The following is a 26,953-nucleotide window of genomic DNA, read 5'->3' as shown; positions in this document are numbered from 1 at the left end:
TCATTCAAATTAATATTTTTTTAAAGATGGCTACTAAAGGCGTCTAGTTAGCAATTTCTACCGCGTCGAAATACGCGAGAGTATCGTTATACTATAAGGCTTATTATTATCAGTGGTTCTAACACTACCTAGGAGCGATTCATTATGTTAGCTGCACAGAAGCATGCAACTGGCCAGCAGTGCGACGTGGTTGAACTTCCATTTCGCGTAATACGTTTCTCAGCTGAGCTATAGTTGGCTCATACTTTCCGGAAAATCAACTGACAGATGTTTGGCAAGGCGTAAAGTTGACGACACGTTGCTGAACTACCAACTGAATCTTTATTGACGTTGAAAAGGTATATAGCCAGGCATTTCTGCGATAACATTAAGTAATATTTAAAATGGCCTTCGGCAGATTGCACATTTCTAGTCCTTAAGCCGGTCTTCTCGAAGAGGTGCTGAGAAATCAAAATGGAGAATCGACTAATTATGATACACGAATAAGTTGTAGGCAATTAACTCAAGGCACATATTGCAATTTACAAAGTGAAATCAGTGATTGCAGGAATATCCTGCAAGAAATATCCACTTGTTAAATAATTGTTGGAATGGCATCATTTTTGAGATATGCGACATCAAACTTGCAGTAAAAAATGCACAGTCGTTCAACTAAATATTTCGAGAAAAAATCAGTGTTATGCACTGAATCACAATAGTTACTGGATTACCGATGTATTTTTCGCAAAGTTCTGGAAAACATCGAAATTAATGTCAACTTGAGACTTCGTAGCACTTGAATCCCCGTTGCGCTATCCCGGACTACAATTTGTAAGTACCTTTATTTGCCGTTAGGTTATTCGTTACACACTTAATTTGTGGATTTTGCTTATTAGTCGATTATACATGTATTTGGTTATCGTGAAAATAATGCCCGCCTGTTTGAGCAATACAGCTGACAGATTAAAATTTCGGCATGTGCCGCACGTGAGTATTTTTAACATTTTTTAAGGTCTGTGTCCATATGAGGAAACGAGACAAAATAGGAACGAAAAAAGTCAAGGAAAAACGGCAATACATGTATCCGTACTACACCTCACAAGTCGTTTGAATCACTGCGGTAAAAAATGTCTTGTATATCTAGCATCTTACGCCGGCCCAGTGTCCCATGTTGTCTGCTTATAGTTTCGGCTACTACGTACTAGCGGTCGTGATGCTGTCATCGTAATTTCAGCGTTGTTATTCCCGATTTCTCGTTAGACTCTCGTCATGCCGTCATCGTCACATCATCGTCGTCATGCAGTTGATGCCATCCATTTGTCGTCATAACTTCGTCATCCGCCCGTTATCGTCATCGTCATTGTTTCGGTAACGTCGTCTAATTGTCGTCATGCCGCCGTCGTCTAACCGTTTATGTCATTCAGTCGACCTAATTTCATCGTAATCTTGCATTCGCCATTCTGTCGCGATCAAGCCGCCGTTGTCATACCATAGTCGCCATACAGTCGTCGTGACGTGGTCCGGATCCTTCCATCATCATCATTCCTGACTCGTTATCCGATTCTCTTCGTACTGGCGTCGTTACGCCATCATGGCTACGCACTCGTCGTCGTCCCATCGACATCATGCAGTCGTCGTCACGCTGTAGTCGCAATACTATCATCATTTGGGAATCATTATCCCGTTGTCGTCATGCCGTCGTCGTCATGCCACATTTGTCGTTCCTTTGACGTGATTCCATGGTCGTCATAGAGTCGTCATGCCATCGTGGCCATTGCCAACACTGGCAAGCGAGTGTCACAACAATGTGGGCCGATGCAGGAGACACTGTAGGTCGCATATAGCCGAAGCAATGGATATTTCGAAGATTCTAAATGACATTATCTTCAGCAATACCGTGCGTCACTGCATTGCTTAAGTACCAATCTCAATAATGTCGACAGAAATGGAGAGATGTGCAATGCCCGGTTTTTTGAAAACTATGATATCCGATACATTGAATACACAAAAATATACAGATAACTGTTGTTGCGTTTCACACATCATTCGGAGCCCATATATTTTTCCAGCAAAAGTAGATAGCATGTTGTATGTTAATATTGCCAGCTAACAAGAGCCGAAGACATACCCAGCATGCTGCAGTAGGCACAAATAAATTACTGAACTGTATTATGCCATTGAGCGAGCAGTTGCGTGCTCTCTATCTGAGATGAGTGTATAACAGCTGTGCCTTACCAGCACTCACATACGGGGCAGAAACCTGGATGCTTACGAAAAGAGTTCTACTTAAATTGAGGAAGACCCAACGAGCTATGAAAAGAAGAATCATGGGTGTGACGTTAATGGGGGGGGGACAAGAAGAGAGCAGATTGGGTGAAGGAACAAACTAGAGTTATGACATCTTAGTTGAAATAAAAAAAAAATAAGCGGACATGGGCAGCGCACGTAATGAGGATGGAAGATAACCGAAGGTCATTAAGGGTTACGGACTGGATTCCAAGAGAAGGGAAGCGTAGCAGGGGGCGGCAGAAACTTAGGTGGACGGATGAGATTGAGATATTTGCAGGGGCAACATGGCCACAATTAGCACCTGACCGATGTAGTTGCAGAAGTATGGGAGAGGTCTTTGCCCTGCAGTGGGCATAGCCAGGCTGATGATGGTGGTGATGATGATGATGATGACTTTAAATTCCTGTCAATGTGAGCGCCATCCTTGCCGTTCTCACACCAGCTTCCTTTCCGACTCTGTAGATAACCAATAATGTGAACCGATCCCGAATATAATGCAGCAAAGGAAACGCGGACCGATGCCAAAGGTGTGCAGTCTAAACATACGAGCCTAACATCGTTCATGGCATTCTTGAACAACAAAAAATGTTATTTAAAGCGTCTTGGGTTCTAGGCAGAATCGAACCAGCTTCACACGGGTTCCTCAAGCATAGCGGCCCGTCGCTTCTATGCGCTGCGGCACAAATGCCCACGGGGAGGAAGGGTGTTAAGAGGCCGCTCACCAGGTCACATGAAACATTTGGTTATACGCTCTCTATGTGCCCTCTACCGGAAGAATTTTACAATTTGGCCCATGAATAGCCGAGATATAGATATATGAGTGCCGCGGACCCCATTATTTCAGGAGAGGAGCGTCATCGACACTATAACGGTCTCTCTACTTGCCCCCTTCAGCCTCCGCAAGTTAAATTCCTTCCGTGTGTTACCCCATACCGCGGGCGGAGGATCGCGTGACGCATACGTTACGGGCCCCGCCATTTTTTTTTACCTCGCTTCTCTTTGCTTGCTCCTACACGAAGACTTAGGCAGACGCAAGCGCATCACAGAACATAATCGCGTGTTGGAACACGGTAGATAGTGGCCTTGTTTCGCTCTGTGCGCGCGCAACTGCACTTTATAGAAGCGAGAAGACTAAGCGGAAGTACAGTAGCATGCTATATGACTTGCAACACCCTAGGTCGTGCTCTAAGGGGCTCCACGTTTGCGGTGTGGTTTTGACATGCGAAATAGCGGTGTAATAAATGCAACTAATTGAAGTTATGTTTAGGTCTTGAACTTACCCTGTGCCTGCGCAGCCGTACAGTCTTGGAGCCCCTTCGACCACGGGCACCGGTGTTGCAGGTCATATTGCACATGACTGTACATCTCCCTTGCTACGGTACGAAGCAAAACAAAGACGCCCAGACATTCGGTTTGTAGGTTTTATTATTTCTCTGAATTTTAATTGGTCTATTGAAGCAACAGATCAAACAAATAGCTGCTGTTGCCTCGAATAATTCTCAAAGTCGCGTGCAACTATGCGCGTCGTCACAGCACTGCCGATATAGGCGCACTTGCGCGATATACGTCGACTCCCCGGCTGGGAGCGTGGCGCCCACGAGGAATAGGGCAAACGACGTGTGGTATGAAATTTGAGCTTTTTCCGCGGCGCAGCGATCTACTGCTTAGCAGACACGATCCTTAACATGCATTGTATGCATTGTCGCTTGTGAGCATACCTGTTAAGGAGCCGTATTATTGTCAGCGTTTGCATGCACCGGCACACCATGCTTCTCTGAGGTCATGCGTCGACTTCTGTGACGTGCCGCTAGTTACCGCAACGTGGCCGCAGGTGATAAAGACACTAGAACTTAATGTCAGTGGAGGTTCCACTGACATTAATAGAGAAGCACGCGAGAAAGGAGTCCTGCTCAAGTACATGGCTCATACACATCGGCGCGTCTGCGGTGCAGCCTCGGATGCTGCGCGATCTCAGATTGCAGGCAAAGGACTTCGCGCGGACTTCGCAGCGGTACCGCTAGATGTCCCAAAGTGTTCCGAGAAAATATAATTACTGTATATTGCTGCCATCAGAGAGGAAGCCATACACAACAACTCCAAGAGAGAAGCTCAAAAGAGAGCAGCTCGGCTGAACTTGCAAGTCTCAAACATGTCGCGTTTCGGCCGTTCGCATAGGATAGTCATTTGTGATTAGTTTTTCCCGAATATCTTAGCCTTCCTTACGCAATTAAAAGACCCATGATCTCCGCCAATAGAAAAAAAACATTATCCGAGCCATTACCGTGTGAAGGCGGCTTGATGATGCTCACTAAAATATATTTTCAATGCAGCACCAGCGTACCTACTGAAGGAATATAAATGGTACACTACAGCCCGCAAGAAGTAAAACGCAAGCTTCTAGCGATCAACGTGACATCTCACATCGAGATCTCCCTATTTGGTCATATTTGGTTCTCTGCAGTTGCCGCGACATTTGCTTCAGATGCTTTGTCACGCATGCTTTCTTTGCCGCACGAAAGTGAACGAAAATGATGAGTAAATGAGGCCTACCACAGTTCTGATTTAAACGACGACGAAAAACGGGAGGCCGAAAGCGGCGCGTGGCAAAAGCGTAACCAAAACAACACAAATGGGGACTCGGCTTGTTTATGCTCGCGACCGCCTCATTATACGGTTTCCCGTTAGCAACAATATGAAGCGCTCATTCTTGGTTAATTTTTTAAATAATAGATGAGAGTTCGTTCAACTGAAATAATGGACCTGGACGTAGGCAATATTGTCTTCCTGTTTTTTTTTTTTTCGACAAAACTGCCGCTCGTGCTGGTGAATTCGAAGAAGAAGTTGCTACTGCGGCGCCATTGCTGACGGGGACGCTGCTCCCAGAACGTCCAGCCTGCCACAGTGGCTTAGCACTACTTTCTGCCCGCGGTGACGTAACTGGGACCAGCGAACGGCTCCTGACGTCGCTAAACGTAAGTGTTGTCCTCTACAACTTCTCCTGTCTTTGAGTCGGTTCTCTGTAGCCAGCTATATAGCTCATTGTATCCAGCTAAATAAAATTAATCTTGGCGAGTGGGACCGCGAAGACCGCTATATCTGAGAAATAGCTTCGAAATCTCACAGTCTCAATTTCAATCTTATCTGTCACAGCGTTCTGTCTGCTGTGAGAGATAAGCTTTGGTGCTCGGTTAAATAAGGAGCTTGGTAGCCATTATGTGTGCCGCTCCGACGTTTTCAGCGCTGAGTACTACACGGGGCAGATGAAATGCAAGCACAGAAGCCGTGATGGCGTAGTGGCATAGCCGTTGCGCTGCTCAGCCTGAGAGCGCGGGAACAATCCCCATGCACGGCGGCCGCATTCCGATAGGGTGCGAAATGCGAAAACGCCTGTGTGCCGTACATTGGGCGAAAGTTCAAGAACTCCAGGTGGTCGAAATTTATCCGGATACACCCACTACGGCGTACCTCCGAATTGTATTGGGGTTTCGGCACGCAAACCGTCAGAACTTTTATTTTAAAAACGCGAGCAGTGGAAAGTGTGTCCGAAGAATACCAAATGACACAGGGCGGGCCGGCTCGCCACGCAAGCCCAGTGGCTACGGCGTTGCGCTACTAAGCTCAATGTCGCGCTGGTTTGCGCTCTGTGGTCCTTTTTCTGGAGTTTCATATCGCGGTTGTTAGTTGCACTCAGCGCACAACATGATGAAAATACACCAAGTAGCTCAATTTTACGCTATAGTCAATGTGGCCTTTCAGTAAGTAACTTTTGAAAGTAACCCATGGTGTTGTAATACGACGATTCGATTACTGACCGTACCTTAGACCTCAAATAAAGCCGGAACGCATAAAATCCTTCACGCCGAGATTTAATGCTGACGAACCATAGGTGGCCGATAATACGGCGGATCCAGGCATTACGACGTCACTAACGCAAGCTGTAGCTTTCGAGTACTGAAGTCAATCGTTAAGATAATCTTGCGTTTTGCTGCCCGAAAGCTGCTTTAGGAAATCTACCTTGTTATACTTTTCCTAACACAGGCACCTTTCAACTCATTTTTCGTAAAGGACAGAATAGCGTTTGCCTCTTTTCTATGGTCGAAACGCTAATATTTGTCTGACTACAGGGAGAATATGCACTGATTTCTCATCCTGATGCAAAGTGCGTTAACCCGTTAGCGTATTTTTTGCGCGTATGCGTCTGCTGTTCAATTTTTCAACATATACATGTGCACTCCGTTGTACGCTGTGAAGACTGCCTCTGCTTGTAGCCACCCAGCCATGACACTGGCAGTCCTCAAAGCGACAAGGTTAGCGTGGTCGCTCTAGTACACGTTAAACTTAACCTATCCTGCGTTTTCAGCCTCAAATTTTCCTAAATGTGGGGGTTTCATTTCATCTTCAGCGGTGGGTAAAACCGTCGGGTCATTTTTCGTCAAATATAGGATTTTCTTGAGATGACACGATTAAAATCCGTCTTGCAAAATGCAACCTTGAATATGGACTGCAACAAGGCGTTTTTTTGCGGAAGCTTTCCATTAAAATGGGGCACCGATGTTGCTTTTAACGAGAACAGCTGATTTGACAATTGACGGGCGCATTCCTGTCACTGATCACAAAGAGGTACCGTTGAGTGTATGCGATTTGCACGCATTTTATTTGTGTTGCAAACATTCCTTCATATACCTCACTTGCGTTCCTCTGCCTGGCCATTTCTTATTTTTTTAGGCAATGTACGCGTAGAAAGCACGCTTAGTTCATAAATTGTACCCCAATCGGCGTCTCATTGACACTATCCTTTTCGACACCGTGCTGATTGATCCCCCTCGCAGCAAACACTTAAACAGCGATGATGCGTAGAAGCCTCCACACAGGCCAAAAGGTCTAAATGACCAACTGAAACGTAATACAGGAACGTCCAAGGCAAACATCCAATCTAGTAGCGTCGTAGTGCGTCAACCATTTTCCCGTTGCTATAAAAGCTGAAGCACGTGCCCACTTCATCAGTTATAAACTGATGTGAGCGTCCAGGTAGTTTCGTACATTAAGCACCGCACACCAATGCAAACAGTCGAAGTCTGTCCCGAAAGGCGAAGCTTAGCTCGCGACAGCAAAGTAACAGACAGCTATACAAAGTAGGATAGTAGATTTATCAGCCGTATATACTTGCAAACATTCACTTAGTAACCTAATTGAGAAGCATGGTGTCAGGGAGCACAGGGAAACATATCACACTCGATGTGCGCAGACGCTCAATGTAAAAACGCTGGCGTGAGGAGGCGCGTCAGATGCACCGCGCAATGTGGCCTTCGTGCTGTCTATCGCTTAAACGCTAAATGAGCGTTGAGAACGCAGCACGCACAAAGGTACGAGCCGTTGGTGCACGTAGACCCCGTGGCAGAGTAGCGAGCGAAGTGACCTTCGTGCTGTCTATCGCTTCAACGCAACTATAGCGGCGAGATGCAGAATACATGAGGTTGTGAGCCGTCGAAGGTCCTAGACTATGCCCTCCACGCAGGTTGGTTTCAAGATGTGGCCCGCGCGGCCGCAGAATACGCAGTGCAACGCCGCCCCTTCTCTCCCCTCCCCCGGAACGTGGCGCGCGACGGAAGCCGGCGTGCGTCTTTTCAGCTTTCCCCCCTTGCCCGTGCGAGATTGAGCCGCGATCGTCCGCTCCCTTGCGCGCTTTTACTCGCACATATAGTATGCGGCGCGAGGCGACTGTGTTATCCCCCTTGGACTTTATGCGGGAAATCACTTCGACAGCATCGCCGACGGCAAAAATGGGCCTTAGAGTGTCTATGTATTTGCTATCGCAATAAAGCGTCGCACGCGAACGCGGCGCGGTTGCGTGCGTTCATTGGATACCCGGGCCACTTCATGCGTGTGCTTGAAAAGGAGATGTATGCTATCATAATTATTAGCAACCACTGCGACGTATTATTTCGCCAGAATGGTTACTTCGAGATTTTCAGTTTACTTGCATCTTCACAAAACATTACAGTGATGGAAGTGCTGCGCCAATTGCTCCAAACTGCGCCGCAAAGGAAATCCTGCTACAGCATGTGCGAAATTGTCGTTTATGGCAGGTATTGTGCTAGGCCTGCGACCCGCACCTGCTCCGAATTGGGAATACATATTTTGCGCACGCGAGAAGGCGCCGCGCATCAAGCCACCCTTCTTTGCGACTCACCCTCGCACGCTTTCCATCACAGCTACATCATATAGACCTAATAATGTTTGCAAACAGTAGGCACCGTCGATATGTTCTATAATATTTTATAAGAGCGGCGAGGGGGCGGCGCATCGAGGCACCCTAGTATTCTAGGTCCTGTAGCGCTGCCTAGGTTCACCCCACATTCACCGCCCCTCCCCTTGCGTTTTTTTTAGGCGGAGGGGGGAGTGGAAGTGCCGAAGCCACGATTTAAATATGAGGCATGCGGTAATGTTGAGCTGCACATTAATTTTGACTACTTGGGCTTCTTTGACGTGCACCCTGCCCGTTCGTGCACTTCACCCCCATCGAAATACGGCCGAACGAGATGGTAAGCCTGTCTCGCTGACGGGCCCGAATAATGACGACCGACGGTGCCTGAGAGCTTCGCACAGCTTGTTAAGGGGCGCTTACTTATTTACAACTCGATAACCATGGACTTAACTGGTTTTCTTGCTTTTGTCGATGCGAATAGCAAACGAAATGTAGTACTCGAAAGCCATCCGAACTGATTCGCTGATCGACGTTTGCTTTCTATTTGCGAGAGGAAATGCCGTCGGGCCGTTGTGGTGATCACGCCAGTGGTTTTAGCACTAGGCGCAGCTTTACGAAACATTCGCACACATGATAAAATGTTTTTCTAATAAATACTACTTCACGAAAAACAAACTGTAGCAGATTTCTGTTTCTCCGTGAGCGCGAACAGAAGCGATCACCTGGGCTGGATGATGTGAGACCGGCGAGACACCGGCCCTACGGCGATCCCATCTTATCTCTTGGCCGTGGCCGTCCGATCAATCTAACTCTGTACGAACTGTACATTTTATTTCGCGCGCAAAATTCACTAACACGTATATGCGCGTTGATGACGTAGTGTAATTTATCTAGCTGTTACCATGCTGCCTGCGTACGTGAACATGTGATAGGCGTCTACACTGCAGGTGGCGCAACTCTTTCAAATGAAAATAAGTTATTTATTGGAGCGAAGAAGAGGAACACCGTAGTGGACAATCCTCTCCAGCGCTTTATGGTGAGTCAAGCTCTCCAGCGCTGTTCTCGGGGAATGCCGTTTGTGCTGAAAGTCCGTGCCCTGCGCAGACGGTGGGTCCAACCGCTGGTGCGTAATAAACCCCCTTACAAGTGTTGGAGGTTGCTTCGGCCTACAACATCAACCCTGCAACTTCGATCCCGTACTCTAAGCTCAACCATGTTTGAAGAGGCATCCCAGCAAACGCCTCCTACTCCATCCCAGCAAGCACTTCCCCAGACGGTCATGTGCTCTGGTGTGCCTCGCCACAGGGGCCCTGCCATTTTCAGTGGCGCGGACTACATTGACACCGAGGACTGGCTGACGACCTATGAAAGGGAAAGCGCCCACAACAAACGAGACGATCCGGCAAAACAGAGCAACGTGCTCTATCTCGCTGGTGTCGCCAGTCTCTGGTACAACAAACAGCATGAGACCGACTTTCCGACGTAGTCCTGGTTCAAGGCCTCTTAAGTGGCTGTGTTTGGTCGCATTGCCGTGCGCATGCTGGAAGCAGAATAGTGTTTACGAGAACATGCACAGTATCCGAGTGAATCATTTACCAGCTAGATTGAAGATGTACTCAACTTGTGTAAGAAAGTCAATGCGACGATGTCCGAGACTGCCAAAATCAGAAGTGTCTTCGAAGGGATAGAAAACGATGCTTGCAACATGGTACTTGCCAAGAATCCTCAGTCCGTCATAAACATCATCACTGTACGTCAAAGCTACGTTCTCACGTCCTGCAACGAAATCGCAGACGCTGTTGCAGTGATGTCTCCATCTGACCGATTTCTCCCTAGGAAAGGTCTGCTGCTGCCTTTTGCGACAGTGGACATCCCACAGTGCTACAATATTTGCGTTTGCGACCCGTTTCTACACCCCGTGTTGCTGCTACGAGAGGAATGTCTTGGCAATGTAAAAGCGATAGAAGACGTGCAAGTTATGGACGTGCCCAGTGACAATTAATGTGCTAGTTCCAGTGCGTTCAGTCCTGTTTCTACATGTGACCTATCGCCCACTGATGTGTTTGATTCTTCTATTGTCGATGCCGTTACACCGGTACAGCGATCTCAGTTTTGTGCCCTCTAGAAGAATTTCGTTCTTGTTTCGACGTAGGGTAACATTCCCTTAGCCGGACGCCAACTGCTACAAATTGCATCGATAATGGCCCGCAACCGCCATTGCGCCAACGTAGATACCGTGACACCTGCAGAATGTCATGTAATGAGTGAACAAGTCATCGACATGCTTCGCCGCGGGCTGATACGACCTTCCATGAGTCTATGGGCATCCATCCCCTGGCATCCTAGTTACGAAGAAAGATGGTTCTGTGCGGCTTTGTGTAGACTGCTGCCGCTTCAACAACATCACTTGCAAGGGCGTCTACACTCTCCCGCGCATAGAGGACGCGATATACAGTCTACAATGCGCAGAATTCTTTTCATCTCTAGATTTGCGCTGAGAGTATTGGCAAGCACCCATGGCAGACATCGTCGATGGGCCAACACAGCTTTTGTTAAACCCGACGGCTTATACGAACTTAAGGTAATGCCTATTGACTTCGTAATGCGCCCGCAACCTTTGAGCGTATGATGGACGTAGTTGTGCTCGGCGTGAAGTGCAACATGTTCTTGCGCTGTCTTGATGACATTATTTTTGCTCCTGATTTCACCACGCACCTTCAACGGCTCCGGTCTGTTTTAGTGTTTAACAAACCCAGGGCTACAACTAAACCTCAAGAAGTGCCGATTTAGTGCTCGGCAGCTGACAGTTCTAGGTTGCATCGCAACCAAGGATGGTATTCTTCCCGATCCAGCCTAACTTGGTCCATCGCCGAATCACCTAATCCAATGTCCGTCAAATAATTGCGCAGTTTCATCAGCCGGGGTTCGTACTTCAGACACTTCATTCGCAATTTCGGCGCCATCATATCGGCCCTGACAAAGCGACATAGAAGCAGCGGGCCCTTACTTCGTGGTCGTCTGAGTGGGTCGAGGCCTCACACGCTGTGTGAGGCCTCGACACACCATCCACTTACACGCTGTGTCGTCAAGGTCACCATTTAGCCATTCGCGACAACCTGCTTCACCGACGCAGTTATAACCGCGACAGGCACCAGTGGTTACTAGTAGTACATCGCAGTCTCCGTTCCGACATATGCGCACCTTTCCACGCCGATTCACAGTGTTCGCACTCGGGCGCTTTCAAAGCTGATCAAAGCCTTCTAAAGCGGTACTTCTTCCCGCTGATGTACAGCTACGTTCAGAAGTTCGGTTGCTCGTTCCCGATTGTCAGCGCCGGAAATCTCCACTCCTCCTCTCGCCAGCCGGTCTGCAACCTTTACCTTGTCCTACCCGGACGTTTGGTCGCATCAACATGGATTTGTATGGGCCCCTTCCCCTGACATCGGCTGGAAATTGCTGGGTCATTGTGGCGGTTGACCACCTCATGCGATACACTGAAACTCCCACCCACCCAGCAGCTACAGCGTGAGACGTTGCCTTCTTCCTGCTGTGTCGATTCATCCTGCGTCATGAACCACCTGAGGAACTGCTCAGTGATCGCGGACGTGTCTTCCTATTCGAAGTAGATGTAGCCATTCTTAAAGAGTGCCACGTTGTTAATCGCACAACTACGACGTACGGTCGTCAAACCATTGGCCTTACAGAATGTTTGAACCTTACGCTCGGCAACATGCTTCCAATGTACGTCGCGTCCGACCACAGAAATGCGATGTCATTCTGCCCTTTGTAACATATGCGTAGAACACCGCTACTCAGAGCACCATCGGCTTTTCACCCTTTTTCTTATATTAAGGCAGGCACCTGTCGCACACCATCGACAGAGTTCTACCATACCGGCTCGTGGATATGACTGTGCACCCTTTTCTTCCACGGCAAGACATGCTGAAGAGTGCCGCGATCCCACACGGGCCTTTTCCTCCAATGACCAAGACCGCCAGAAGAGCTCTCGCGGTGACACCACCTCTGCACCCACCTTCCTTGCTGGAGCGCTTGTGTGGCTTTCCATCCGATGCACCTGGGCTCTCTTCAAACGTACTGACCAAGTGTGAAGGGCATACTGTATCGTTGAGTGCGCATCCCCCATTAACTACGTGATAGAACCCATTGAACTGTGTTCGGACATGCGCCGTAGTGAACGAGACATTGTCGACATCGAACGCCTGAAGCCGTAGTAGTGAGCATAGTGAGCACGCATGGTGAGCAGGTATTGGCATGCCAGACGGCTCCGTTTTCGCACCCGAGGGTAATTGTAGCGAAGAAGGGGAACACTATAGGGGGTCATTATCTCCAGTGCTTTCTAGTGGGTCATGCTCATTAGCGCCGTTCTCGAAGAACGCCGCTCGTGCAAAGAGACCGTGCCTTGCGCTGACAAGTCGGCACAACTGCTGGTGGCTATTAATCACCTTTACATTGTTAAATTCTTTATTAAGACGCTGAATTAACTGTGTATTAGGATTCAGTATGCACCTATGTTCATCTTCTCATATAACAACAATAACATGGAACAGCACATTAAGAAAAAATACTTGCTTCTTTGTATAGGTCATATTGCATGGAATGTTTCAGAAAGTACTAACTTTTGCGGAGCTTCCACTTTGCACCAGAATAGTAAGTTAGGGCTCCAAAGCATTTTTTTTCTTGCTTCAAAGAGCAAAATGTTCTTTTCCGGAAGCGTATATCAATGCTCCAAACTGCAATTTTCCAGCTACTAAAGCTGCTTCAAAAGACCAAGCGCAGCTTCCATCACTAAAATTACATGGGCATAATATTTATATCTCATGATATTGCAGAGACACGCTTGTGCACTTGTGGCTACTTGGAAGAGCGCGGATTTAAGTTAAGTGTCTGCTCCTGTTACTCTCGCTTAATTTCCGTAAAACACACTGTCCTTTATTTAAAGACACTCCGTGCTTGACATATCTCAATAGTATCTTGACTGTCCTTGCCACACCGTAGCGGGGCTCAGAGACTAGATATTGCGTACTGCACGATGTCGCGAGTTCGATACCCCGTCTCGATGGTAGCATTTCGATGGGGATGAAATGCAATATTACTCTTTCAGTTATATTTAGGGACACGTTAAAAAAAATAGGTTTGCGCCGTCAGCACATGACTCAAGGGCTGTTTCCTTGAGGCGTGAAGCTCAATCAGCTAATTGATTCCAACTGATAAAAGCCCTTCTTGCGGTGATAGATCCTTAACACACGTAGATCTGTGTTTGGGTACCAAACTCATGGGTTTTATGTAAATGCGAATAGCATTCGTGGCATTGTCAGACCAGTCGCCTTTCCGGCTTCCCAGCTATGCCCTCAAATACATGATCCCGAAGGTTGTGAAGTCTAAGGTCTTTTCCGTTCGCATGGGTATGTGCTCCTCTTCAATGAACCTCTTTGACAGCAACTTGGCTCAATGAGCATGTGCCATAGGGTATGCGCGTGCTTCACGGCGGCGCCTCCAAATGGCGCAGCGTGTCCAGAGGGAAGCGCGAGAGAAGAGCGCTGTCGCAGCACACGCCGAATACATGAGGCGTATCAGTTATTCGCAAACTTGTACGGTAATCTTTGACAATTTTGCCAAACTCTTTTTCTCTGTGTGACGCTGGGACTCAGTGAGACAAAGAACGCATCACATAACTGGATAATCTCACAGGAAACGTCGACCGACTAATAATTTCGTGCTGCATAATTCTTGGATTAGGATCTAAACGTTGCTGTTGTTTCAGGCTCTAGCCATCATGTTGCTCCGACATCTCTGACACTTTCCAGGTCATGGACAGGGAGGTATTGAGGTTCCTGAAGTTTGCCGAAGAGCAGTGCGAGGGCGACCTCGAGTTGCTCGAGAGGGCCGCCTTTGTCGCCCGGGATGTAATGAAGATGCCTTTACTGCTCGACCCATGTACGCAGCAAAATGAAGGAGGTGCCCGCTGCTGGATGTTGACTCATACGGTAACTCTTTCCGTCACTTCAACAACGTCCACGCAAAAAAATGAAGCGTGCGCATCGTACACAGCACACACTAGCCACAACCCACTGGCTTACTGCTTGCAGTTTATGTTAAGGTCAGCACATAGACATTTGTCGCAGTGTTTCCTACCGGTAAGACACCAGATCACGTTACTCGGCTCGTTGTCTCCGCAGGTCAGCGACATAAAGAATATTACACACATATAAGCTTATAAATAATATTTAGTTGATATTATCTATACAAATAACCCATGTAAATTCAGGCACATAAATAGGCCAAACTGATAGGGCACAAAACAGCTCCCGGAGTAGCTAAGGAACAAGGGAAGCAAGACAATGAGAACTCTGCATATACGAGAGTTTACATATGCCGACACACCTTGTACGTGTTCTAGCCGTGGAGCGACCCAGTTCATTTCGTTTCTGGAAGCAGCTCGTACAAATGTTATTGTCATTGCGCGCGATGCAGGAAAAGTTGAACGAGCTCCTGAACCCCTTCGGCATTGACTTTGACGAACTGCGCGAAGGCAGCCTAGACTTCAACATGATCCGCGACGATCCCATGGCTCCGTACGACCCCAAAGCTGCGGTGCTCTTCTTGGCTACATTGTGGTTTCTGCGCGAGCACCGCTGTTTCTCGGGCGTCAGCCTGAACGTGTCAGTGCTGGAGCGGTTTCACCCGGTGCAGTTCCTGCAACACATCACGTTCTCCAAGCGGGTGGTCACGGCCCACCTGACCGGCGTCGAGGGAATCGAGCTCCCTTTCGAAGTGTGCCCTCTGGTTCGGCTTCTCGACCAAACGGAGCTGCTTACGCACGTCAGCCTCGACAGGGTGAGTTTTATAAAGGCACGCTTTTTCCAGGCAGCATGAGGAATGTGCCTATAATTAGTCGTCATTACGCGGCACAATGGTGTGACAGCGCTCACAAGGCACCCGCCGTGGTGGGTCAGTTACTACGGCGGACTGGTGCCGAGCAGGAGGTCGCTGCATGGTTTGATTCCAAACTCACAGAATTCGAAACTCACTTTAAGTTTTTAGTCAAATTTTTGTTTCTTTTATTTGCCTCCTCTTCATTCATGACTGCCCGTGGTAGCTAAGTCGCTGTGGCGGCGCGCTGCTGATCGCGGGTTATATTCCCGACCACGGAGGCCGCATTCCGAAGGGGGTGGAATGCTAACACGTTCGTGTACCGTTCTTCGGGTGCACGTTGAATACACTCAGGCTGTCAGAATTTATTCGGAGATACCCCTCATTATCGCGTCCCTGATAAATGGTGTTCGATGTTTCCGGTAGTTGTTTTTCTTCGAATTCGGGGATTATTAATCGGTGTTTATTTCTGCCCATTTGAACCGGTATTTTTCGGTTTCTAATTTTAACGGCGGAGAGAAACCAGTATATAACGGCGCTTCTGGTGTAAATCGACCGTAAAACTACTGAAGATTATATAACGCTCCTGAAATCACACATCCTTATTGAATACACTCCAAACACTCTAAACAATTCCTTATTGAACAAACTAGTGAAAATAACAAATGAAACGAAACGCTTTCAGGAGCATGAAAGTACTACTTAAATTGCTGAGAAAGATGGGCATGTACATCGTGAGAGCATCGTCAACCATCGCAGCATGCTCCTTAGGGCTCGGGAAACGCATCCAGAAAACGCACGTTTACGTTTTCGCTCCACTCTTGGATGACATAAAAATGAAGGGAAGTTTTTACGAGACCGGCAATTCTTCGCTGAGTAGCCGCCAGGTACTGCCAAGGCCAACTTCCCAGATAGAACTTTGTAGAATAGATATGGAGTGTAATGCAAAGGTATAGTAGCTGTGGGACCGAAAAGAGCCTGTGAGCGGATCCATCAGGGCCGTGGTTGCTTTATCTCTATGCCGGTTATCATCATCATCACCATAAACCTATTTTATGTCCACTACAGGACGAAAGCCTCTGCCTGGGATCTCCAATTACCCCTTGTTCTGCGCCAATCGATTCCAACTTGCGCCTCGAAATTTCCTAATTTTATCGCCCCACCTAGTCTTCTGCCGACCTTGACTATGCTTCCCTTTTCTTGGCACCCATACTGGAATCTAATGGCCCATCAATTATCTAACCTACGCATTACGTGGCCTTCCGAACTCCATTTCTTTCTCTTAATGCCAATAAGAATATCGGCTATCCCCATTAGCTCACTCATCGACACTTCCTTCTTCCTTTCTCTGAACGTTACGGCTAACATTCTTCGTTCCATTCTTCCTCCCTAACTTGTTTTCGAACTTCTGTGTCAATCTCCAAGTTTCTGCTCCATATGCTGGCACCGGTAGAATGCGTTAATTGCACACCTTTCTTTTCGTTGATAACGGTAACCTTGCAGTCATGATCTGACAATCTCTGCCATGTGCACTCCAACCCATTTATATTCTTCTGTAAATTTGCTTTTTCTGAGCACGGTCCCCTGTCAGTATTGGCCTACGTAAACGTACCCCTTCACATACTCTAGAGGCTGACGGGTGATCCTGAAGTCTTGTTTCCACGCCCGGCTACTGACCATTACCTTTGTCTTCTGCATATTAATCTTCAACCCCGCTCTTATATTCTTCCTGTTAAGGTCCTAAATAATATGTTGTAGCTCCTCCCCCGTGTTGCTGATCAGAACAATGTAATCTGCAAATAGAAGGTTGCTGAGATATTCGCCGTTGATTCTTACCCGTAAAGCTTCCAGTTTAATAGCTTGAATAGTTCTTCCGTGCATGTAATGAACAGCATTGGAGAGATTGTGTCTCCTTGTCTGACCCTTTTCTTTGTAAGTATCTTCGTACTTTTATTCTGGAGAAGCAAGGTAGCCGTGGAATCATTGTATATACTTTCCAAAGTATTTAAGTAAGCGTCCTCGACTCCTAGATTGCGTAATGCCTCTATGACTACTGGCCTCTCTACTGAATGAAATGTCATTTCCTCATCTATGAAAGCCATACAGAGAGGTTGATCGTACTCTGTGGATTTCTCGATTACCCGGTGAATGACGGGGATGTGATCCGTTGTAGATGATCCCTTTCCGAAGCCAGCCTGTTCTCTTGGTTGACTGAAGTCCAAAGTTGCCCTTATTCTTTTGCAGATTATCTTGGTGAATATCTTATACAATACGGGAAGCAAGCTAATGGGCCTGTCCTTTTGCAATTCTCTAAGGTATCCCTTTTTGTGTATTACTATGATGTTCGTATTCCTCCACTTCTCTGGGACCCTTGAAGTCGATACACAGTTCGTACAAAGGGTCGCGAGTTTTTCATGCGTTACGTATCCTTCATCCTTGGTTAAATAGGCTGGTAGTCCATCTTCTGCAGCTTTTCCCCGTTTCAAGTCTTGCAAGGCCCTTCTAACTTCATCGGTAGTTTTAGAAGGAGCCGCTGTAACCCATTCATTACTACTTCGAATGGAGATATCGTGGCTGCTTTGGGTACTGTACACGTCAGTATAAAATTCTTCTGCTACTTTTACCATACCTTCGAAACTGCTGATGGCATGACCCTGTTTACCATTCGAAGCCTACACCTTGGTTTGCCCGATGCCAAGCTTCCTTCTCACAGCTTTCAGGCTGCGTGGGAGTGGGACACTTTCATTCTTTTTCGTTTCTTTATGAGGTCTTTCGTTACTTTCGAGAACTTACTTGTTGGCGGCCTTGGTGCCTTACCTCCTACTTCAACTGCTGCTTCTGAAGGCAGTCTAGTTACGCTTTCGGTCATTACCTCTCTGTAATTTTTGTTCCTCTGTTCTAAGGCTGAATATTTGTTTGTAAGGAGCAGCCTAAATTGATCTGCTTTTACCCATACTGCGTCTTGCTTAGCCTGTTTCTCCTTGAAAAATATAATCTCTCCTTTCATATTGAGTGGAATACTAGACCTCACTAACCTATGATCTTTGCACTTTACCCCCCCTAACACTTCTGCATCCTACACTATGCTGGGATCGGCAGAACGTATGAAATCTATTTAATTTCTTGTTTCACCAGTAGTGCTTTTCCAGTTCTACATTTTGATGCTATGCTTCCTAAACAAGGTGTTCGTTATTCGTTGCTTATTAATTTACGCGACTTCTACCAATATTTCTTCTCTAGTGTTCCTATATCAATGCCATAGTGGCCACTTGCGTGTTCACCAGCCTGGTTTATCCCCACTTCTTCAGTGAAGTTGCGCAGAAGTACGGTATATTGAGTTCGCACTTTTCTAATCGCTAATTCAACACCTTTTTAAAACCATTTTATTTCGTAATCATCGTGACTAGAGGTTGGAGCCTAGGCTTGTGCTACCGTTATTCTATGCCTCCTATTTAGTTTTGTCACAACTACTGCTACCTGTCATTGACACTGTAGAATGCATCAGTGTTGCCCGCTATGTCTTTATGGATTAGGAATCCTATGCCGTATTGCTTCTTATTTGGGAATCCTCCATATTATAGGACGTGGCCATTATTACCGAATTTATAAGCCTCATTGGTTCTTCTAACCTCACTAAGGGCAATGGTATCCCACACAATGCCTGATAGTTCTTCAAGTAGTCCTGCTAAGCTAGCTTCACTCGAGTCGGTTCGTGTGTTTAACGTTGCAAGGTTCAGTTTCCAGTGGCGGTAGGTCCGGGTCTTAGCGCCCTCTGGTGCCCGTACATGTCTGATCGCCGCCTTGGTCACTTGCTCTGCAGCTGCTGGAGACTTAGGGCCATTGTATGATTATGCTCTTAAGTACGAGGCCACGGCTTCGCCTTCCGTCCACGGTGGCCGATTTTTTATAATCCATGCAGGAAAAAAAGGCCCGGTTTGCAGCTGTTGCCAATCTGAGCAACCGAATAAGTCAAACAAAACTGAAGAAGCCGCAGGCGTGACTTTTCACAACCTTCAGAAGTACTAAATGGGCGTGCTTGCTAGCTCACTGCCTTCGATCCAGCAGAGCAGTCTGTTCTAGAGCGGTCGTGGCTGGCCAGAAAGAATTGTAAGAGTGAACATTTTCCTTGATCTGCACCCACCGTAGTATCACACCCCTATAGTGCAGAAAAAAGAAAAAAAGATTGCTGAGGCAATGCAGAAGACTAAGAGTGCGACCAGGTAAAATCATTTCTGCCATGTTATCGACGGCCTCATAAGGCTATATGCTTGGACAAAGCAAATTCGCATTGTGTTTTTGACAAACCAAAAAAATAACAATGCCCAGCGTTATACAGAACGATCAAGTCTAAGAAATGCGACCTTGCTTCGAAATTACTACAGAAGCAAAGCAGCGGCAAGCGCTAACTCGTTTTTTTAAGCTTTAAATTAAATTGTGCAGTTTTACATGCAAAATTCACGGTCTGATTATGAGGCACACCGTAGTAGAGGACTCCGGAATAATCTGAACCACCTTGGGTTCCTTAACGTACACCTAAATCTAACTATACTGGTGTTTACAGCTCCATTGAAATGCGGCCGCCGTAACCAGGATTTGATCCCGCGACCACGTGCTTTGCAAGCCAACACCATACACTAAGCAACCACGGCGGGTGTTTCTTTTTTAAAGCTTTGTTTGGGAAAGAAAGCCGCTGGTCACTGTATAAATAAAGCATAAAACAGCAAGGCGTGATGTGTAAGAAAGCACATACAAATTAGCCACATCTTTATTACTGCTACAACGCCGACGCACGTCAACAAAAAACCTAAGCATGCATGTAAACATGGTTGCGTTGGAGCATGAAATTGATTATTATGTGGAATTATTGTGGGCATTCATTTCTTTTCTCTCTGCTTGACTTGCAACTTGTAGTCGGCGGAGAGGTGTGGCTTCCGCAAAGCGAGCTCATGCTCTCGCCTGCCACCATCGAAGTGGCTTTCTTATCCGAGGCACACAGAGTTGCCACCATCCCTAGCGACTCACTGCGGTATATACGTGCAAGGAGCGCTACACAGCGGCCGATACGACAGGTGCATTCCATCTAACCCTGCCACAACCACGTAAAAATTGGCGAGACTTGCAGAAATAAAATATTCCAAAAACTTCGTACAATAAGCCAAACAGCCTATCTGTTATGATTGAACAAGTCGGCGGTGGTGGCCACATTTAAACGAAGGCGAATTGCAAAATCCTTCGTGCACTTAGATTTAGGCGCGCATCATACGAATCCTATATGTAGTCAAAATTAATACGGAGCCCTCCAATACAAGGTGCGTCATAATCAGACCGTGGTTTCTGTAAGTGCAGGGCGTTTATTAGTCACCGGCGTTTGGGACCGTTCGGAACCGTGCGCAGAGCACGGACTCTCAGCACGAACGGAATTCACGAGCAAAAACGCTGAAGAGGACGAACCACTAGAAAGCGCTGGAGAGGACGACGCACCATATCGTTCCAATGCTTTTCTACAGAAGCAATATTTCAGAATTAAGGCCGCCATTGGAATATGAAGCTGGCAACGTTTAACGCTAGAACGTTATCTAGTGAGGCGAGTCTAGCAGTCCTATTGGAGGAATAAGAGGGCAGTAAATGGGGTATAATAGGGCTCAGTGAAGTTAGGAGGCCAAAAGAAGCATATACAGTGCTAAAAAGCGGGCACGTCCTGTGCTACCGGGGCTTAGCAGAGAGACGAGAACTAGGAGTCGGATTCATGATTAATAAGAACATAGCTGGTAACATACAGGAATTCTATAGCATTAACGAGAGGGTGGCATGTCTTGTTGTGAACCTAATAAGAGGTACAAAATGAAGGTTGTACAGGTCTACGCTCCTACATCTAGTCATGATGACCAGGAAGTCGAAAGCTTCTATGAAGACGTGGAATCGGCGATGGGTAAAGTCAAAACAAAATACAGTATACTTATGGGCGATTTCAATGCCAGGGTAGGCAAGAAGCAGGCCGGAGACAAGTCAGTGGGGGAATATGGCATAGGCTCTAGGAATAGCACAGGAGATTCATTAGTAGAGTTTGCAGAACAGAATAATATGCGGATAATGAATACCTTTTTCCGCAATCGGGTTGGCCTAAAGTGGACGTGGAGGAGCCCGAATGGTGAGACTAGAAATGAAATCGACTTCATACTCTGCGCAAACCCTGGCATCATACAAGATGTAGACGTGCTCGGCAAGGTGCGCTGCAGTGACCATAGGATGGTAAAACTCGAATTAGCCTTGACTTGACGAGGGAACGGAAGAAACTGGTACATAAGAAGCCAATCAATGAGTTAGCGGTAAGAGGGAAACTAGAGGAATTCCGGATCAAGCTACAGAAGAGGTATTCGGCTTTAACCCAGGAAGAGGACCATAGTGTTGAAGCAATGAACGACAATCTTATGGGCATCATTAAGGAGTGCGCAATAGAAGTCGGTGGTAACGCGTTAAACAGGAAACCAGTAAGCTATCGCAGGAGACGAAAGATCTGATCAAAAAACGCGAATGTATGAAAGCCTCTAACCCTACAGCTAGAATAGAGCTGGCAGAACTTTCGAAATTAATCAACAAGCGTAAGACAGCGGACATAAGGACCTATAATATGGATAGAATTGAACAAGCTCTCAGGAACGGAGGAAACCTAAAAGCAGTGAAGAAGAAACTAGGAATAGGCAAGAATCAGATGAGTGCGTTAAGAGACAAAGCCGGCAATATCGTTACTAATATGGATGAGATAGTTGAAGTGGCTGAAGAGTTTTATAGAGATTTATACAGTACCAGTAACACCCATGACGATAAGGTGAGAGAGAATAGGCTAGAGGAACTTGAAGTCCCACAAGCAACACCGGAAGAGGTAAAGAACGCCTTGGGAGCTATGCAAAGGGGGAAGGCAGCTGGGGAGGATCAGGTGACAGCAGATTTGTTGAAGGATGGTGGGAACACTGTCCTAGACAGATTGGCCGCCCTATATACACAATGCCTCATGACCTCAAACGTACCGGAATCTTGGAAGAACGCTAACATAATCCTTATCCATAAGAAAGGGGACGCCAAAGACATGAAAAATTATAGACCGATAAGCTTACTGTCCGTTGCCTACAAAGTATTTACTAAGGTAATCGCAAATAGAATCAGGAATACCTTAGACTTTTTTCAACCAAAGGACCAGGCAGGATTCCGTAAAGGCTACTCAACAATAGACCATATTCACACTATCAATCAGGTGATAGAGAAATGTGCGGAATAGAACCAACCCTTATATATAGCCTTCATTGATTACGAAAAAGCATTTGATTCAGTCGAAACCTCAGCAGTCATGAAGGCACTACGGAATCAGGGTGTAGATGAGCCATATGTAAAGATACTGGAAGATATCTATAGCGGTTCTACAGCCACCGTAATCCTCCACAAAGAAAGCAACAAAATCCCATTAAAGAAAGGCGTCAGACAGGGAGATACGATATCTCCAATGCTATTCACAGCATGTTTACAGGAGGTATTCAGAGATCTGGAGTGGGAAGAATTGGGGATAAAAGTTGATGGAGAATACCTTAGCAACTTGCGTTTCGCTGATGATATTGCCTTGCTTAGTAACTCAGGAGACAATTGCAATTCATGCTCACTGACCTGGAGAGGCAAAGCAGAAGGGTGGGTTTGAAAATTATTCTACAGAAAACTAAAGTAATGTTTAACAGTCTCGGAAGAGAACAGTAGTTTACGATAGGTAGCGAGGCACTGGAAGTGGCAAGGGAATACATCTACTTAGGGCAGGTAGTGACCAAGGACCCGGATCATAAGACTGAAATAACCAGAAGAATAAGAATTGGCTGGGGTGCGTTTGGCAGGCATTTTCAAATCATGAACAGCAGGTTGCCGCTATCCCTCAGGAGGAAAGTGTATAACAGCTGTGTCTTACCAGTACTCACGTATGGGGCAGAAACCTGGAGGCTTACGAAAAGGGTTCTGCTGAAATTGAGGACGACGCAGCGAGTTATGGAAAGAAGAATGATAGGTGTAACGTTAAGGGATAAGAAAAGAGCAGATTGGGTGAGGGAACAAACGTGGGTAAATGACATCTTAGTTGAAATCAAGAAAAAGAAATGGGCATGGGCCGGACATGTACTGAGGAGGGAAGATAACCGATGGTCATTAAGGGTTACGGACTGGATTCCAAGGGAAGGGAAGCGTAGTAGGGGACGGCAGAAAGTTAGGTGGGACAACATGGCCACAATTAGTACATGACCGGGGTAGCAGGATAAGTATGGGAGAGGCCTTTGCCCTGCAGTGGGCGTAACTACGCTGATGATGATGATGTGATGATGCTCAGCCACAAGAGAATAGAAAAAGATGAACCACTGTTATATAACGCCCAAGCTCATGCTTTCAGTTATCGAAACGTGATAAATCATAGCGAAACCTGAATATGTGTATGTATAGTAATATTTCTGGCATCATTTGCCATGATTATTGATCGTTTTCCTTTTAGGAGGTCCGAAATGTTAAAAGAACGTGCTGCTGGGCTTCTTCGTTCATATTTCGAAATATTACCCAGCGCAGATTCCAAGGCAAAAAGAAAGACCAGTGCAGGTCTGGAAATGCAGAAGTGATACCAGAGAAAGCGGAATACTTGTTGGTCGCTTATGCGTAAGCTGCATAACCTTCATAGCGCATTTTCCTAAGCGCTAGTGAAAACTACGTTGTGTAACCGGTTTCTAGTTTTTTGGGAAAAGCCATTCCTCGAGAAAACATAACGTGCATACAACGTATAACGCTGACCTGGTGCCAAAAGCGGGTACACGAATCTACATGTATATTTTTAAATTCTAGTTAATAAATAAAAAATATCAACGGGGTAGGGTCACAATAGCCCGACTTTCGTCACGTATGACGCCTCATGACATCTTTTGTTTCTTCGCAACTTCGATTGCCTTTGAACTGCAGGTAACACTAATGGAAGCTGAGGGGACATGTCTGTCTTCGCTGGTGGTTACCAATCCCGGACTCCACTGTTTGGCCCTTCGGAACGTAACCATAAAAGACTCCGTTCTGGCCAGACTCGCGCAGGAGTTCAAAGAGCACCGCCGACCGCGAGAGTTCGAACTGCGAGGGAGGATCCGCTACAGTACGACACGCACTGAACTGGTCTCGGGGCTGCTGGACAGCTCCTTGCAAATTCTAAGCCTCGATATCACGTGCGATCTGACCCCGCTGTTCGAGAAGCTCAAGGACAACAAGCAGCTGATGGAGCTAGAGCTCGGACGCTGTTGCCCAGTCGCCGTCTGTCTAGACGCACTAGCTTCTGCTCTGGCCCAAAATGTGACGCTGCGGCTACTCACTCTGAGCCTCGACATGGCGTGGATGTCGGCCACAAGTTGCTCCTGGAAGCACTTGGGAGACCTGGTTGAGAACAGCTGTGGGCTGGAAACTTTGTGTCTCCGCGATTCGTGTCTCGGAATTCACGCTGTGCGCCCGATCAGCGAGGCCATGAAAGCGAACGAGAACCTACAGACGCTGAACCTGATGGGCTGCGGATTCTCCTGCGCCGACGCCCTGTTGTTCGTGCGGGCCCTTTCTCAAAACGCTTCACAGCTTATGAAAGTGAAACTCGGCGTCTTAACGGGAAAGGAAGGCGAATGTAGCCAGCTTTTCCGAGAGATCCTGGCTGGTGGGCTGCTGAATCGCCTTGAGTGGGTTTTCAGCAACCCTTTGTAGACAGGTTTTCAGGCATGCGCGTCGTGTGAGATGCCGCAGGCTACGTCACTAGCCACCGGCTGCCTTCGACTCAGCTGGCTCGGCGCCATGCGTAGACACTCGGGCAGACGCATCAATGCCAGTTTGCGTGAGTGCAAAAATAAAGTCGCCAATGTTGCTTCAGATCAGTTTCTCTCCCTTCATTGTAAACAGCCTCAGTGGTCCCCTCTCATTCAATCAACAAACATTACTTGTGAAAGTAAATGCGAAATCACTAGACTTAGAAGTTGAGCCGATACTGCCCTCGGAGAATGCTGTGTCATTAGGCCGTCTTTGGCTCTGTCTAATAAATATAATTCTGGAAGCCAATAGTGCACCGTATTAAATTTACATTGCCGGCAATATTATGAGCTCGAATTTGATAGCAATGTATGCACGTCTGAGTGGTTCTTCGAGATTCAAGACTGTGATGGAAAGGCTAGCGGTGTGTACAAGGTTACTCACCTATGTGATCAATAAACAAGGTTGTCGTCCAACTATTTAAAAAGTGTAGAACAATCGTTTATATCAGACAGGAACCCACGCGCATAACAGACAGAGGACCTAATTTTTCCTTATCTTTTGTTTGTTCATTTGTCAGAAACAACGGCAATGGCATACTACAGCTTTTCGAACCATTTCGCATGAAGGTGATCTAAATGCTCCAGTACTCTTGTTCTAGTGCCCGTGTTATCTGCATTTTGTTGGTAACATCGGGTGACGTTCAATTGATACTGGTATCGGTGACGGGTAAACCTCCAGTGATCATGGAATGTTTTGGCCCGCCTTGTACAACCTGAGTTGTTGCTACTGGCGGAAAAAGCCTGGTTAACCGCCTTCTTTCTTGTGTAGAAACGTTGAAAAGAATAGTTGGATCTTATCAATCAGCAGGCTCCGACACGGTGGCAGCAAGAGCAGTGCCATCGTTGTGCTCTCGTCTCACGTCAAAAGTTTTAGGGGCTGAGTGCAATGACGCTGAGATCCACCTCTGCAGATCGAACATAATTTTTGTGGTATTCCAGAAACGAACGGCTTGTCATGTGGACAATATGAGCCAAACCTAATTACCTTTTACTCAGAAAACTTGCTGTTAGAATTATTGAGTGTAATATTGAAAGCGCTGATCAATTGTGTCGCTTGAAGTCTGGCAATAATTGTCCTGGGATCGTTAAACTCACGCGCTTTAAAGATAGGGGAGTATACTGAGACACGCGTATAAATTGCGATGCCCGTCTATCGCTATTAGCTTGGTTTTTTCATCGCGTGTGATACTAGCCCAAAAAATCGTATGCGTATGCTCAAGAAACAAATAGTTCGTTTAAAATAAGGCTCGATAGGCTTCTGATTGACAAGCAGCAGCTTATGTGCAACGCCAACTTTTACTGTGTCATTGAAACTATGAAGTTCTTTCTTTTTCCTTTTACTCTGTGCCCTGTCAGTCCTTGAGAAATGCCCATTCTTACCATTCCATTAAGATTGTGATGGCAAAGCGAACTTACCTTCCAAAAATCTCGTCGGGCGCATTAGTGTATGATATGGTCGCTTCTTTTTACTGCACTACATTCGGCACCAGACCAAAATTTTAAACTCATAAATCTCTCATGTCCGCGCATATGTTTTATTAAGTCAAGTCAAACTTCCGCATCCGGTTTTAGGTGCGCGCGGTTAGAAACAGAGCATCGAGATTTTATTTCGACCTTATTGTGCTAATCGCACTTGATAAATGATTTCTTCTTACCTCTACGCTAACTTGTAGCGTATTTTTCTGCAAACTTCATTTTGATGCATATGTCATTTTCCTACGTGCACCACAAGGTAAGGAAGACGTCTAGT

The 26,953-nt window shown here is 46.6% G+C and overlaps 1 protein-coding gene across 1 annotated transcript; it reads left to right on the top strand.

Annotated features, from left to right (window-relative positions):
- The first annotated feature begins 10,118 nt into the window (after positions 1-10,118).
- LOC126526479 (uncharacterized) lies at positions 10,119-25,266 on the top strand. Its single transcript, XM_055068086.1, has 4 exons — positions 10,119-10,223; positions 14,299-14,478; positions 14,966-15,328; positions 24,332-25,266. The coding sequence occupies exons 1-4, from the start codon at positions 10,119-10,121 to the stop codon at positions 25,100-25,102; spliced, it is 1,419 nt and encodes a 472-aa protein (XP_054924061.1). The 3' UTR covers positions 25,103-25,266.
- The last annotated feature ends 1,687 nt before the right edge of the window (positions 25,267-26,953 follow it).

The sequence above is a fragment of the Dermacentor andersoni genome, chromosome 8 (genome assembly GCF_023375885.2).
Source record: "Dermacentor andersoni chromosome 8, qqDerAnde1_hic_scaffold, whole genome shotgun sequence".
Classification (NCBI taxonomy): domain Eukaryota; kingdom Metazoa; phylum Arthropoda; class Arachnida; order Ixodida; family Ixodidae; genus Dermacentor; species Dermacentor andersoni.
Note: the sequence above shows the minus strand (reverse complement) of the source record. Positions and strands in the feature narration are given on the sequence as shown.